The sequence below is a fragment of the Raphanus sativus genome, chromosome 9, assembly GCF_000801105.2.
Source record: "Raphanus sativus cultivar WK10039 chromosome 9, ASM80110v3, whole genome shotgun sequence".
NCBI classification, from domain to species: domain Eukaryota; kingdom Viridiplantae; phylum Streptophyta; class Magnoliopsida; order Brassicales; family Brassicaceae; genus Raphanus; species Raphanus sativus.
The window spans coordinates 1,848,641-1,865,405 of NC_079519.1; the positions used below are offsets into that span (position 1 = coordinate 1,848,641).

The 16,765-nt window shown below is 28.5% G+C and overlaps 1 protein-coding gene across 1 annotated transcript; it reads left to right on the forward strand.

Moving 5' to 3' along the window:
- The first annotated feature begins 10,752 nt into the window (after positions 1 to 10,752).
- Positions 10,753 to 11,242, forward strand: LOC108826406 (uncharacterized). Its single transcript, XM_018599791.2, has one exon. It carries the CDS (start codon positions 10,805 to 10,807, stop codon positions 11,066 to 11,068), a length of 264 nt encoding a protein of 87 aa, XP_018455293.1. The 5' UTR covers positions 10,753 to 10,804; the 3' UTR covers positions 11,069 to 11,242.
- Positions 11,243 to 16,765: the final 5,523 nt, after the last annotated feature.

Genomic DNA, 16,765 nt, shown 5'->3' on the forward strand with positions numbered 1-16,765 from the left:
GCAATTACTCTAAACTTTATGTCATAAAGGGTCTTTTAGAAAGAAAAATAAGTATTAAAATATGGGAAAAAATGAGAGGCAGAAACAAGAAATGAACATGCGGTCTCGGCATCTTCTGCGCTTTTGGTTACAAGAATTAGAGCCGGGCATTTTATCCGTTAAATTCGATTTGATTCGTTATCCATTGCTATTCGATCCAAAAATTCCGGATATCTTTAACTTTTAAATCAAAACAAATACTAAAATCCAATATCCGTTAGAATCAAAGAAAATCAAAAATATTAAAATTTTGGGAAGCGAATATTCGATCTGATCCATCAATATATAAATACATGTATATGTTGATTATATTTAAAGTTTTAAATGTATAAAATTATATAATTATTACTCTAACATATGATTTGACAGATTTTATTCACATTATTACTTATATTAAAATATTACATTAAAGTAAGAAAAAATATTTATGAATATTATAATTTTTTCTTAAGTTTTGTGTTATTATAATTTTTAACTAAGTTAAAGTTTTACAAAATATGTAGATTCATTACTTCTTTTAGATTTTATCTTTTATATCATGCCAAAAAAATATTTTATAAAACAAATTGTATCGAGTTTTTAAGATTATTTGTATTAATCAAAATAAATGAGATATCCGTAAGTATTCGCAAATATCCGTTTTTCCGAATATCCGTATTTTCCCGAAGCAAAACAAATCGGAAAATTAGATATCCGTAACATTTGAAACAAATCACAAATATCTTCAAAAACCTGGATATCCGACTCGTGCCCAGGCCTAAGAATATAGTCAAATCTGTGATAGCCTGACACTTACTGCTTGAACCATCTCTTTTTATTTCTTGTTTTTCTATTCTTTTAGTTAATTGATTATTGTTTTGTCCTTAAATAAATATTTCAGTTAAAACCTTTTAGTTTAAATACTACTCCTATTTATGTATAATGGGCTCTAATTTGTATGGGCCGTTCAGATATGACTCTAAATCATTTCAGCTACCTTTATTGTAGTCATTATTCATAGGTCTCTCTACTTTCAGATCGAGTTCGAGTCTCAATTTATTGTATAGTGGGATCTAATTTGTATGGACCGTTCAGAGATGATTATAAATCATTTCAGCTACATTGTAGATTTATGTTCCGGCCCATTTAAGTTTACTACGGTTATAGGCCATGAAAAGCGAGTTGGTGTTTACAAATCGATTCAGATTAATATAAAATGGTTTGAAAAACAGTCTACATTGTTTTAAACATAAACTAGATTCTGATCCACCCTTAAAAGGATGGGTATATTTTTTTATTTGACATTTTGTAAAAAAATTAATTTTTATATTTATTTTTAATTATATTTGTATTTTTATTTGTATAATATATTTTAAATGATTAATAAGAAATTTTAATAATTATATTAAAATAATTGAACCACATCTGTATTAATAGATCATGTTCCTGTTTTAATAGTATTGATGTATAGTTTAGAACATGTTTTTCTTTTGATTACCCGGAGTATCCGAATTCGAAGGCCCGACTAATTTCCTAGAGACCGACCCACCAACAATAAGCAAGTCTACTTGCTCTACAATGAAAATTAGATATTCATACTATCTGTATATAAATTCAAAGCTTTGAATCCGAGACGTTAGTACTTTTCTCCGTTTATCCCCTGATAAATTTCGTCAACTGGTGTACACTTATTCCTTTTTTCCCCTTTCAATGGATCCTCTTTCTTGGATGTTTAGCTGTTGTGATCTAGTTTCTATGATCTGTTTTTACTTCTAGCTTTGTTTATTATGTTTTTGTGTAAAGCTTCCAGAGAATTTCCCTTAATTCTGTCGGCCAATGTTTCCAGAGGAAGGTCCTGTTTCCTGCTGGCTTAGCTTCTAGGTGTTCTGTAACTCCTAGCCTTTGGTTTACTTCATGTGTCTTTTTGCTTAAAAGTTAGATATGACAAACTTGTAGGCGGGATGGAGGATAAAAAAAAGTCGGCAACCGTAATCCGTTTAAGTTTCTGAACTAGATTTTGACCCGCACTTTTAAAGCGCGGGTTTATTTTCCTTTATTTTTTAAATTGACAAATATTTAATAAATGTCATATTTTCATATATTTGTTTTTTATAAAAAAACTTAAGCTTTTTATCTTTCTTTATCGTGTTTCATTTTAAATGAGTATAGGCCCGAACACAATATCCGGACCTGAAGAACCAACCCGAAACCGACCAGAAAATCAGGGTCCCGAACCCGATCAGACCCGGAATAAATATCCGAATGAGTTTTAAATTGCTATATCCGAAGAACCGGTCTCGAACCCAACCCGAACCGAGAACCGAATGAGTACCCAAAGATATCTAAATATGAATATATATCTAAAATATATGTTATAATTATATTTATAATTATTTTAATATTTTAAATTAATATTATAAGTTAACTATAGTAGTTATTTTCGGTACTTTTGAGTATTTTTAGATAAAATATGATAATTTGGATAAACGTTTACCAAAAAAACTTTATAGAATGGATATTTTGGTTACTTTTGCTTACTTTTGAGTAATTTGGATACAAAAATTTGAACCGAATTGGATACTTTGGTTACTTTGAGTACAAATAACCGAACCCGTTTTAGATACTTTGGTTATTTGGTTATTTTCAGGTTCTTATGCATGAGAACCGAATCCACCCGGACCCGGAAAGACCCAACTCGAACCCGATCCGAAATTTTATAATACCCAAATGGAGTTAAATTTCAAAACCCGAAAAACCCGATACTCGAAAGAACCGATCCGTATCCGAATGGGTACCCGAACGTCCAGGTTTAATGAATATTTATGTTTAGAAAATTAAACTTTATTTTTAATGAATCAAGTTGGTATAACTCTGATAAATTAATTTTACTATTTGTTTATATTTTCAAATAAAAAAATTATATACTCTTAATAAAGATTTATACTTTTCAATGAAAATATTCAAAAAAATTTATGAATGCTTAAATTATATTAAAAAAAGAATTATTTCAAAAACTTAATTTCATATTCATATTAGAATTATTTCAAAAACTTATTTATGAAAGTTTAGAGAAAATATCTAATTACTTAAATGCTTCCATTATTTTTTTGTTAATTTTGAGAAAATGTTTTGTTTTTGACAAAAAGAGAGAAAATTGTATTGGGCTCAATTATTAATCTGATCTTTTCTTAAATATGGCCCACTGATATCGAGTATTTGGTTTTGGTTTTTAAAAACCGTTTACGTTTACATGTTAAAAAAATAGAAAAGGAAAGAAAAATCGTTTGGGCCTACAATTTTATTATTATCGAACATCAATAAGAGCCCATAGAGGAAGAAAACGTTAAATTACAGGAATGGCCTTCATTAAGCTGTCGAAATCTTTGCAAAATCAGTGGCATGAGAACTAAATAAAAGGGTATTTTTAGTAAAAAGACCAATAGGATCCTGCTTTAATAGTATAGATATCTGTCAAAAATATACTAGTTATATTAAGCCGACAAAAAGATACTAGTTTATTAAAAGATAGTCCAATTTCTTTTTAACCTCATAAATACTAACATGTTTCAGGTTTAATCTATCTACTGCATTAAATTAAGTCATATTATAAGTCATATTATTGCTGAATATCTACACATATATTTTAGTCTATACTTTAGGATTCATTTGCAAATCCAGAAAAAAAATTATCTGTAAAGTAGTTTGCGGATTAGTCTCGGTCCTTTCATAAATCTCGAGTATCTTCGGGTTAGTAAAAAAAAAGCTTATGTTTGTTAATTATTTATGTATTATAAAATTCATCAACGTTTAATTTAAATTATGACTGATTTTATTGTTATTATCCGCTTGGTGGCGGTTACTGGTATTTTGCAACAATCACTTAATATACTATAAATCGCTTCCAATTATTTTAAACTTCTTAAATTCAAAAGATGATTCCAAATAGCATTTGTGTTTACAGTTGCGGACGGTAATGGAAAGATAATTTAAAAAAGATATTTATATAAATATAAATATAAAATAATTCAATTAAATTTTAAAATCGAAATAATAGAAATACTAAAATATATATTATATTTTAATTTATGCATATTTCAATTTATGTTGTAAAGCTTTTACAATTAATATAATTTTAATATTAATACGATTTTAATATTTTCTAATTATATATATTGTAAATAATATTAATTTATTTTTAACCACTACTGCATTTGATAGTTAATGAATCATAAATACCCTGCAAATGTACAAATTTATAGCCGATGTACAAGTTATACAAATCTCTTAATAACACTTAAAACTGTAATCACTCGCATATGGGACAACAACGGTTACACCAGTCATCCTTTAATATTCTAATGCATGCTAATTGGACTGTTGAAGACCGTTTGTCGGCATTCCATAGATATGATTATATCTCAAATCTGGATGACAACCTTGTATTTGATCATATAAATAATACAAAATTTAAGTACGTAACCATACAAATGCAATTCATGGGTTATACGGAATATGTATAATTTAAAAAGTGGTGTAATAAAGAATTTAATTAGTGAAAAATATTTTAACTAATATATTAATATCAATTTTGAATAGTTTTATAAAATATTTTGGATGGCTAAAATTCATTGCTTTAATATCCAATTCAGATTGTTTTTTGGCTCATCGGACTATCGGTTCGACGATAGACAAACCATAGAACAATATTAAATATATATTAATATATCTAAATTTTATTTTCATTTCACATTTTTAGAATTATTGATTTAAAAAAATAGGAGTAAGTAAATATGTTAATTCAACCACAAAAAATCGTAATATATTATTTAGTAAGTTTCAAAATGAACATATGTTAATTCAGCAACAAAATGTTGATTATGAAAAAATTGTTGGAGCTCAATATGTATATCTTTTAATATAGTTTGACTGGTTAGAATGGACCAAAAAAGTCCTAAAACTGTAATTATAAAAAGATATCAAATGGAATTACAAACAGAATTGGTTAGGTGTTATATCTTATATATTAAAACAGAAATTATAACTTTTTTCATATGTGATTTTTTTCAAATGGACTATCTTTAGATAACCGTTATTTGAAAATATACCTATCGATCATTTGATACTATATTATTACAAGAATATAAGAAAATAAAAAAAAATATTCTGCAGATTTTTCTAAGATTGTAATCTAATAAAAATCTTACTATATCTTTTAAATAAACATAAATACTACTAAAAGTGGAAAGTCGTTTTGAAACTAATCTTATTTACATGGTATATTATAATTTGTGTTATTAAGATTTAATTATTTTCAAAGTGGTACCACTAGTAGATCCAATGAATATTTCAAAAAAGAAAAATTCAACTCTAAGTTGTAATGTGTAAGAAGCTTATGCCTCCACTTGTGGATTTTTTTTTTTTGCCGTCTATAATTTATTAAAAGGAGACTAAGCCCAAAAAGGAGGAAACCCTGATACAAATACATAAGGCCCATAACACCATAAGGGCAACACTAACATACATCAACCGGACTTTAAACTGAGCCCATTAAACGAAACCTGCGACCCAATTAACCACGCATCCACCACAGCAGAAGGGACGCCCACGTGTAGAGACCCCATGTCTCACCGATCCACGCGTCACCACGTCACACACCGTGACCCATTCACCAAGACATCGCCGGAGACGACGAAACGAACACCCGTTAAGCCGGGAAACACCGGAGCCGAAAATCACCACACCCATCTTCGTCGTCAATCATGTAATCCCCAGAGAGCATCATCGGACTAGTTCCAAGATCTCATCCGGATCTATCAAATCAGTACTGACGACCGAAAATCACATCACCCTCGAATCATCCGCTTCACCATCATAGCCGCCTTACTGGAAGCTTCAATCAAAACGAATTGAAGTTTCCTCTGCAAGAGCCAGCCCAACAACGAAGCCAAAAGAACCAAGCCTAACAGGGACCCCACCGTCACCAAAGCCCGCCGTCGACTGCGAAGACCAGACAACGCGGAGGACATGTAGCCGACCGTTCACCTGAGAAGAACAGGCACCACGCCGGAGTCAAAAAGCCAGCCGCCCACCGTGAGAGAGTGCGACGCCGGATGCCGAAATAAAAAAAAAACATATACAAACGAGACGAAAGAAAAGGAAAGGGAAAAAGAGAGGGACGCCGGACCGACCGACGGTGGTGAAGAGAACCTCACCGTCGGCCAGAAACGGAATTCAGATTTTGTCGGCCGCTAGAGAGAAGCTGGAGCGGATCGCTTCACTTGTGGATTTTTCTAAATTTTGTTCGAAAACGTTTAATTTAAATAAACTATAACTGAAAGAAACTTCGAAACAGTACTGTGCATGCCTAATTTAAGAAAAAAAGGATTAGTTGAACTAGCCTTTTACAAAACGAGAACGGGGCACGATGATAATGACGTAGAGAAGGTCCACTTGCTACTTGTCCCTTTTGTCCACAACTCAACTTGGCCCTTTGGCACCTTTCGTAATTCTGAATACAAATCTTTTGTCTTTTTGTTAAACATTATCAGTTTCCTTTTAGAAATTTATTTTATTTCTTAATCCATTTTGGATAGTTACATTCCACTAGAAAGCCACAACTTCCTTTTCGAAATGATTACGAAACACACAAATTTCTCATATTTTCGTTTTTCCATTGACACATACAATATTCATAAAAACCACTAAATCATAGGGGATTTTTAAAAAAAAATTATAGGGAAATTATGAACATGACCACACAAAATTTAGCTAAAATATTCTGATTTTTTTTCTTTTGTCACCGATTCTGAATTAACCGCCAATTTCTCTTGATAGCAACACACCCACGACATTTGGATGTGTTTCCTTTTGTAATTACTTATCAAATAATTATAGTTTTTTCTCCTACGATTAATTTTTAAATTATTAAAAATTCTATTCAACTCATAATTTTATTTAAAATACAGTTTTATCTTTACATGACATGTTTTGAAATTATATATAATGTTACGAAGAAAAAAAAAATATATATATATATATATATATGTATATATATATATATATAGTGCATATATTAATATGTTAATTAAAATATGGCATTTATACAAAATGAAAACACATTTTTATCAATGGTTGAATATAAAGCCAGACTTATATCATATTAATTAAACGGATTTAAATAGAATTTATATTAAGATGTTAAATAGAATATATTTCACTTTTTATAAAATGAAAACATAATTTTTATTCTATTTTTGGTTTGAGAACCGAAAATTTATAGTATTATATATAATAAAGTATTATTAAAATCATACAGCTTAATCAATATAGAAACTCGATTTAGTTATTGTTGTTATTTTTTTTTTGATAACGTAGGTGGTTATTATTTACATTCATATTAAAAACTAGTTAATATCTTAATTTTTATTTTATTTTTGACAACATATAAGTTTTATTTCTATTATTAATTTAAGGATTAATAAATTCTTTGAAATTGAAAATTGTCACTTTTTGTTCGTCTGTATTTTCAATATTTGATGTGTATATGAATTTACAGTATAAATAAGTCTAAATTATATATATATATATATATATATATCCAATGCTATAAATTTTTGAAATCATATTTGTGTCTGGATAGTGTTTTTTTTTTCATTATTCAACATCCATGTCTAATTTTGGGTAATAGATATTTTTAGAAGTTGTTTACTGAAGATGGGTTTTTATACTGAAAGATAAAATACTCAGAAAATGGTTAAACTTAGGACATGTATATTAGTTGTAGACTTGGAAAAGGCTGTCGAACAAAATAATGAAAATGAAATAAAGGTTGTTCAGTGCCGCTTTTACAGATCCCGATCACGTGACGTAAAAATATACTTAGTAACGGAGAATCATACTTGGACAAGATAATCTTGTATGATACACACAATACAAAAAAAATCTTGAGTTTGTTTTTTTGATTTTTTGTGTGTGCGCGCGCTAAAACTGTTTGCCGACTTGAGAAGAGATGGCGTGGGAAGTAGGCAACTTTCTGATGATGTGGCTGAATTTCAGCCAAACAGAAACGCCGTCGACACTGATTGCATTTGAAAACAATCATATCGCATTGTTTGTTTCTCAGAACTAGTGCAGTGATCTAGGCACTATGCACGGTTTCACGTTATAAAATATAGAAATTACATGAAAAGAATTTAAATCCACAAAGTTAACAGAAACCTAGAATTTTTATTTGACCGGCCAACCAGATTTCACAAATCAAATTAATTTTTATAGGCCTTTTGACTGCGTTAGTTACTGCTGCCGATCTTTTCAGTCCCAATTTTCTTTCATCTGTTTCATTGGTCTCTAATAATTAGATGGTAGGTTTTTCGTCTGTATTAACTTCGTGGAAAATAACATCTATAAAAATTTTCGGCATGTTTTGAACAATCTAAGCGAATGGTTCTTATTTTTTAGGTCTCTAATAATTAGATTGTAGGTTATCCGTCTATATTAATTTCGTGGAAAATAACATCGATAAAGATTATCAACATGTTTTAAACAATCCAAGTGAATGTTTCTTATTTTTTAGGTCTCTAATAATTAGATTATAGGTTTTCCGTCTATATTAACTCTGTGGAAAATAACATCAATAAAGATTATCGGAATGTTTTAACAATCTAAGCGAATGTTTCTTTTTTTTTCTAAGAAGGAAACCCAATTCCTTTAGTATATAGCTCATTCAACATGATTCTTATGTTCACCTAATTGTTTAATTAGGCATTATCTAGTCTAACAAGATAATACTTCATCTCGAATGAATGGATTTGTTTTGACATGGATGTCGTTGATGGTCTTCACTCTGCTTTCTGCGACATGCCAAATAAAAAGATCTCACAGTGCTTTGGTTATCTCTTAATGCTAATACATGAAGTTCTGTACTGTATAATATGAATGGTGGTTCGTATAATATGGATGGTGGTTCCACCACTACAAGTTTTCTTACTGTTAACTCCAACACACAGAAAAATTGAACATCTCTACTCACAATTTTTTGGGCGGAGCCGAATAATTCTCCTGCTTCGATAGAAGGCTCAATTGTCCAAAAGCTTTGGCAAATATCACGATCTTTTGTGAGTACAGTCAGTAAAGAATTGGTTGTCATGTCTTCCTTTCTTTCCCATGTTTTTACACCTTGAAATCATGGTTAACGTCGACTTCAGTTACTCTACTTAATTTTATATTTATTGATGTTTACTAATAAGATTCTGATTGCATAAGTTTAACTGGATTATTCATTTTGTGTGAATCTGTCCTCGCTGCTCAACTTCATTTCATATCTTATTATCAAAAGAAAAACATTTTTTTACTTTACTTTTGAAACCCCTTTATCATATTTTAGTTGGAATAAAATTTGGGATGAAATTTACACGTGAAAGTTTATATATTATTTTAAGCAGTAAAAAGTAATAAAACAACTATGGTTTCTAGCTTAATATTTTTCTTCGTTGGCTTTAATTAGCCAGTTATTTAATGATCTGGATAAAATTAAATGAATTCAATAGCAAGTCTAGAAACAGTATACCGTTTATTTTTATTACAAATCAATAATCACTTTTACTATATTCGTTGATGAATTTATTTCATATAATTTTATTATTATTATTTTTGTTCATCGTGATAAATTATTATTTTGATGATTTTTTACACTTCAAATTTTGTGCATATTTTATTTTACCATTTATACTTTTTGCAAAAATCGGATATACTACTACTTACCATTTCCAGTTGATGCATGCAATTTGATAAAAAGAACTATATCGATTTGAGTAACAGAGCCGTGCTGACTTTGTTGTAGAAAAGACATTTGCCTTAGGGTCCCTAAGTAATGTCAAATTTTTAGGGCCCCTGTTTTATATAAATGTTTGTAGTATATGCGTAAAATATAGTTTTAGTTTTGATTCTAAGAACATGAAATCCAGTTTTGTTTGAAAAATATTTTTTTTCTTCTGATCAATTTTATTAAGTTTTATATAAAATTCTTAAGATTAAATTGCTTTCTTAAAGCCACCTCTTGATAAATTGGTGAAGTAATATATAGAAAAAAACTTGGTGTAGTTTTAAAATAAAATATGTAAAAGGTCTATACGTTAACTAAATTTATAGTTAGTTAATCATAAAACTACTATCATTTTATCCATAGTTCAAAATTTCCATTTTTATTTTATGTAATTATATTTACTACATATCTAATGTATAAATTATAATAATCTGAAAATTTTATAAAAACAATAATATGTATGTAATGATTTTTAACATTTTTCATTCATTCAATTTGACTGCAAGTAATATAAAGAACAAATCATTTTTGTATTATTTAGTTTAAATTTTAATAATAAAAAATTTCCTTTTTTAAATTCGCCTTAGGCCCCTAAGAAGCTACGCACGGCACTGTTTGAGTTATTAAGAATATTTGTAACATTTTTATATATTTTCAAATATATATAACATTTAAACTTCAAACTTTAAACACCGGATATTAAATTTGGCAGGCGGAGGAAAAATACAAAAGAGTAGGACACGTAGGGAAAAGTAAGCAGACATATGTGTGAGTGTGACGTTAGGCAACTGAGTTACATGAAAAACCAATGTCGGCAAAACAATTCAAAAAACAACTCGTCACGTCTCTCTCTATCTCCAACTCCCATATGTCTCCTTGCACTAACCACTTCCCCTGATACTATCTCCTTATAAATACCTGACTTCACTCTTTAACAATCATCATCATCACAACACTTTTAAAAGTATGAAGACAGAGAGAGAGGAGAGGAAGGAAGAGGGGACTGACTCATCATTGGCTACTGCAGCCATGGCAGTTGCGGTTGCTGCAGCTGTTGCGGAGGAGGATAAATTGTGGTGCGGCGGAATGGTGGAGGAGATGACATGGAGCACCGTGTGGTTGCCTTTTTGGGACGTTGAGTTTGTTGAAAGAAACTACAGTTTGCTGTTCAATGATGTTGCTTGGGACGATGATATTTGGAACCTCAAGAACCTAACTCATTCGTCATAGCCATTTTCTTTAAGAAAAATATCGGATTTATAGTTTATTATGTATAATTTTTGTTAATTACTGTCCTTCGATGGGGTTGGTTCGAAAGTAACTATCTTTAGATTTAAGAATTAGTCCGCTTTTTTAAACTGTGTTTGTGCGTTAATAAATAACTAGAGCTTGATCCTACTAGTTTACCAAGATCCCGAAAGATCTATCCCGAAAGATCTAACTCGAATTCTGTCCAAAAATTTATAATATATTAATGGAGCTTAATATTAAAACCTAAAAAACTTAATATCTGAAAAACTGATCCGTGTTTAAAGGTATTTGGAAGCTCATGTCTAATTAATTTTGTAAATATTTTTTTAAAAAGTTGTTAATCGGTTAAAATTCATGTCATGAATAAATCATTTTCACTTAAATATGTGAAATTATCATGACTAGCATGTAAAATAAATGATGTCAAATTATTAAAATAAATATAATTAATGCAGTAGTTAGAAAAAACAAAAAAAAAATGTAATAAACACTTAAAACTGGTAAATTATGTTTTTGTATTTCTTTAATAAATGATGTTAAATTATTTAGAAGATGCAATAAATGAAGTATTTAAAATAATTAAAAATATAAGAAATCACGTAAAAATAGGTAATTGTTGATTTGTACTTCGGTTTTAATAGAACACTAGATTTTGATCCGCCCTTTAAAGGACGGGTATTTTTTGTTTTAGTTTAATTCTCGTATTTATGTTTTCTTTGTGATTATATTTGTATTTGTCTTGTAATCATATTTGTGTATAAATCTTTATCAAAATATATTTTATTAAATAATAGCAATTTAAAAATTGATCCGGTATATGTTCGGTTAGACTGGGTTGTTGGTCGAATCCGCCAACCCGCGGATTTTAATTTTGTTGGTAAAAAAATGACCCGCACAACCCGGAAACAAATAATTTGTACCACATTCGCCCAATTTAATTTTGCGGTTATCCGCGGATGATATAAAAAATATAAAAGATATATTTATAATCAAAAAAATATTTTTAAAAATTAAAATTGTTTTTTTAAATTACCATATTTTTTTAAAAAAGTGTTTACTTTTCTTTTTATTTTTATTTTTTAAATATTTTTCGGGTCGGCGAGTACCCACAATCTAAAATCTAACAACTCGCACCCACCCAAAATAAAATATTCATAACCTGCATCCGCAAATTGATTTTTTTCAAATAGTTGAACCAAATTTATGATCCGCCTTAGAAGGACGGATATATTTTTTGTTTTATATTTTTAAAAAATATAATGTTTATAAAATCGAGGCTGTAACCAATTATATCTCTGAATATTTATCTTTTCTCTAGGATATATTTATTTTTCTCTCGCATCTCTGAACCTATAAATATAGCTGCAAAAAATATACAAAATTCGAAATTGAGATTAATATGATTAGGAGTTTGATATAAATAGACCTTTAAAATAGGAGTTTAAGTTCCATGATAATGAGTTTGTTATACAAAAAATATGTCATTCCTAAAAAATAAAAATTTATCATTATGGAACATCTTTGTTGTTGTTGCAGTTATATCTTGGCATATAAACAGTTATATAGATTGTTGCAGTTATATTTATAGGTTCCATGTAATTTTTTAAATTGGACTCAACTATTATCAATTGGTCATACTGCTAAATTAATAGGATAGATTTTTGATAAGATGTTACGTAGTATTAGAAAATTTAATTTGTTGCTTTATATATTATGGCTTTTGAATATAACTAATATTTATCAAATTATTTATTAAAAATCAGTGAGATACTGAGATTGTTATGTAAATATAGTTAGAGTTATTTAAATAGGTTTTATCTTATTAGTTTTTGAATATATGAAGATATAGTTTCTAATTTCTTTATTTTTTCTAAAATAAGTTTTTCAGTATTACGAATATTTCTTTCAAAATATAAAAAACTGTATATTCAAAATCCATAATTTAAGGGGTATATTATTTTAAAATTTATAAATGTTTCTGGTCGTTTCTCAAATCTAAACAAATTTTGCTATATTTCAGTTAAATATATTGCTTGTTAACTTGAATTAATCCAAATTAGTATATTTTATAACTTTTTTATAAGTAATAAAACTAAATGCGTGTATATGTAATATTGATACTAACATTTCATAAACATGTGTAGATCTATACAATATGGTGATCACCAACATTTATAAGTTAATAATTTAATATTGTAAATATATAACACCTATATGTATTACGAATAAAGGGTAAACTTTTTCTGGATTTTATGTAAAACTATACAACTAAAATTGTCACAAAAGCATTGTATTCATATATGTAGGACAATCTCATTTTCATAAACAATTTGGTGTGACATAGTTTACTCACGTTTGATGTTATATGGACATTAAATTAATGTTAATGTAGTGGAGTAGATTTAGGAAATATTTGCTTGTTTAGTTTAAATAATAAATTAATTCTGATGTCATATAATTGTTTTATTTAATATTCCAAGATAGAAAAAATACTACATAGAAATAGGAGATGGTTATCTGTGATCTATTAAAAGAAAACAAAACATTTAATCAAAAACATAGCCTAAAAAATAAGTCAATGGCAAAAAATGGTAAATAATATTGAAACATAAGGTCACTTCAAAAATGGCCTTCTGTTTTAATAGTATTGATATAATAAAATAGATAATGATACACTGTTAACTAAATTGTTGATTGCATATATACTTACATGCCATCCTTAGGCTTGTTTCAAGATAATGCCTCCCTTAAAAGTGGATCTATATATCCGGGTCAAAGTCAACTAAATGTTTCTTCAGTTCCCGTTTATTGCTGGGATCGATAGAAGTCATACCCAATTGAAACCGAGTTTCTAATTAGTTAGGTTTCCTTCGGGTTAATTGTATATATTATTGAATTTATAATTGTCAAACCGTGAGAAATGGTTTAAGGTTCGGTTTGAAAATATCGGGTTTCTTTCAGATTAAGAAAATAGTGCTTCCTACATTTCAGAGTTAGATTTCGTTTTAGAGCAAAATATTTGTTTCAAAATACGTGTCATTTTATGATTTCAATGCAAAATTTATTGATTTTTTATTTTAAACTATTTTTCTCTTGGTTGAAATCTGATTAGGTGTATTGGTAATGATATTTTTATCTAGTAAATATACAAATTTAAATGTTTTATTAATCTGTGTGTCGAAGTCTAAAACGACAAATAAAATAAAACGAAGGGAATAATAAGTAATAGCATCATAAAGAGAACATGATCAAATAAAAAATTTAACAATGAAGTTAAATGGAAAAATCAAACAAGAAACAAAAAGAAAAAAAATTGTTTGAGGCGAGTGAATTTAGAAACGTGGAGGCTTGTAGGCGATGAAGCCGATGCACCGGACTCGACGCAAATTTTGAATCCGATAATAAAGGCGTTGGAGGATTCTTTTTGCACTCAACTTCCTTCAGCACTTGAATAGATATGTGCATCTGAACAAGGTAACTTCCGCATTGTTCAGGGATGTCTGTCATCTTGTTTATGAATGTTGGAATGTAATTGGTTTTGTTGGTATCACCTGCAAACGTTCCAAAGGTGGTTGAGAATATGAGAGAACCGATCTTAGATTTTATAAAACTTGAAGCAAAAACCGGGCTTTCTAGCTCAGTTGGTAAAGGGTTCACAGCTGTGAGTTCCGCCACCTGGGTTCGAATTCCGGCCACTGGGGAATTAACATTTCGGTATCGCCAGGGACAGAAGACCGACATGTGGCAACACGTGACTAGTCTGGACCACTTCTGTGGGGCCAGGATACTTCTGTATAATTCAAAAAAAAAAAAAAAACTTGAAGCAAAAACTAAAAAAAATTGGCCACTTTTTTAAACAAAAATACCGAGTAAAGAAGTTTTAACTCGGGTTGCAAATGTCAAAACCATGTTCTTGAAACTAATACCATTAGACTTGAGACCGAATTTTATTATTCCATCTGTTTCATAATAAATGTTATTCTAATTTTTTTTGTTACATTAGAAATACTCCATCCGTTTCATATTATTTGTCGTTCTAACCTTATGCACACATATTAAGAAAATATTTAATCTTACATATTTCCAAAATAAAAGCACTATTACCAATACATCTAACCATATATCAACCAATAGAAAAATAAAATAGAGAATATTGTCAATAAATTTTGCATTGAAATCCGAAAACGACACTTATTTTAAAACAAAAAATTTCCTCTAGAACGACAAATAATTTGAAACGGAGGGAGTATCACTTTACAATTTTAATATAAACTATACTTATTTTCAGCTGAAAATTAATTGTAAATTGTATTGATTTTATAGATAATTTTATTTATCTCAAATATTACTGATCAAAAGATGTAATTAATAACAACTTGCATATATTTCCGTCACTTTTTTTATTTATGTGAAAATGTCAAAGTGACATTTATTCAGAAACAAAGAGAGTAGTAATAAATAAAAAGATCGACAGCTCATGCTTTTTAGCTTAGCTCAAGAGTCAGCTATGAAAAATGGTAGCAATTATTAGCATTTCACAATAATCATATTCTCTCTTTTTCAAATTACTTGTCGTTCTAGAGCAAATTTTTTGTTTCAAAATAAATGTCGTTTTCGGTTTTCAATATAAAATTTATTGACAGTATTCTCTATTCTGTTTTTTATTGGTTGAAATATGGTTAGGTTCATTGGTAATAGTATTTTTGTTTTGAAAATATGCAAAATTAAATGTTTTCTTAACATGTATGCATAAACTTAGAACGACAACTAATATGAAACGGAAAGAGTAAAAGATTAGAAATTGCTTTGTACCATTCCAAACGTTTTGAAAGCAAAAGATGATTACTTCTAGGCACGCTAATAAAAAAAATAATACTAAAGACAAATTTTCTTTGAGAATTATATATATATATAATTAATTGAAAACTAATATTTAAATATTACGATAATAAATAAACATTTGATAGTTTCTAAAAATATTATATTCACTAAGTAGTATCAGAATTTATATTTATAAAAACTATAAAACAATTTTTTCTATAATTTTTTTATTTTTTCTCAGCGACTGATATATGTACATATATAGAAATCTACTCAAATATTTTTGAAACATATAATACTTTTCGTCATATAAAAATTATTAAAATTACAATTTTTATCTAAGCTAACAAAAATAAAAGCTTAATAATATTAATTAATTATTTTTTATTTTTTATTTTTATAATGTATGATTTTGGATATTTTTACAAAATATATTATGTTAAATATTATTAATTTATTATTAGCCTGATATTATATCTAATAGTCAAACAATGATAAATATCTAGTAACTGCAGTATCAGTCCTATGAATCAATTAATAATGTCTAAAACCATAATCATCTGCGTCTCCAAACTTGCACAGTCGTAACTACTGCATTAAACCAGTGATGTTTTAGGTGTAGTTCTCCGGTAGAGAATGTAAAACAAGGAAAAAAAAAAAAATACTCGGGAGCCTAATGCACAAAAACAACATCTCCTTCACACCTTTGACTGTAAGATCACGTGATTGCATTAATTCAATCAATTGGTTACCTCTCAAACTATATATATGGTTACAAAATAATATAGAAATGATTATAGTATCGACATACAACTAGTGCCTAGTGGAAATATTTCATATGCATTATTTGCGAAG

Coding starts and splice junctions, on each gene's coding strand:
- LOC108826406 (XM_018599791.2), top strand. CDS start 10,805: ATGAAGACAGAGAGAGAGGAGAGGAAGGAAGAGGGGACTGACTCATCA.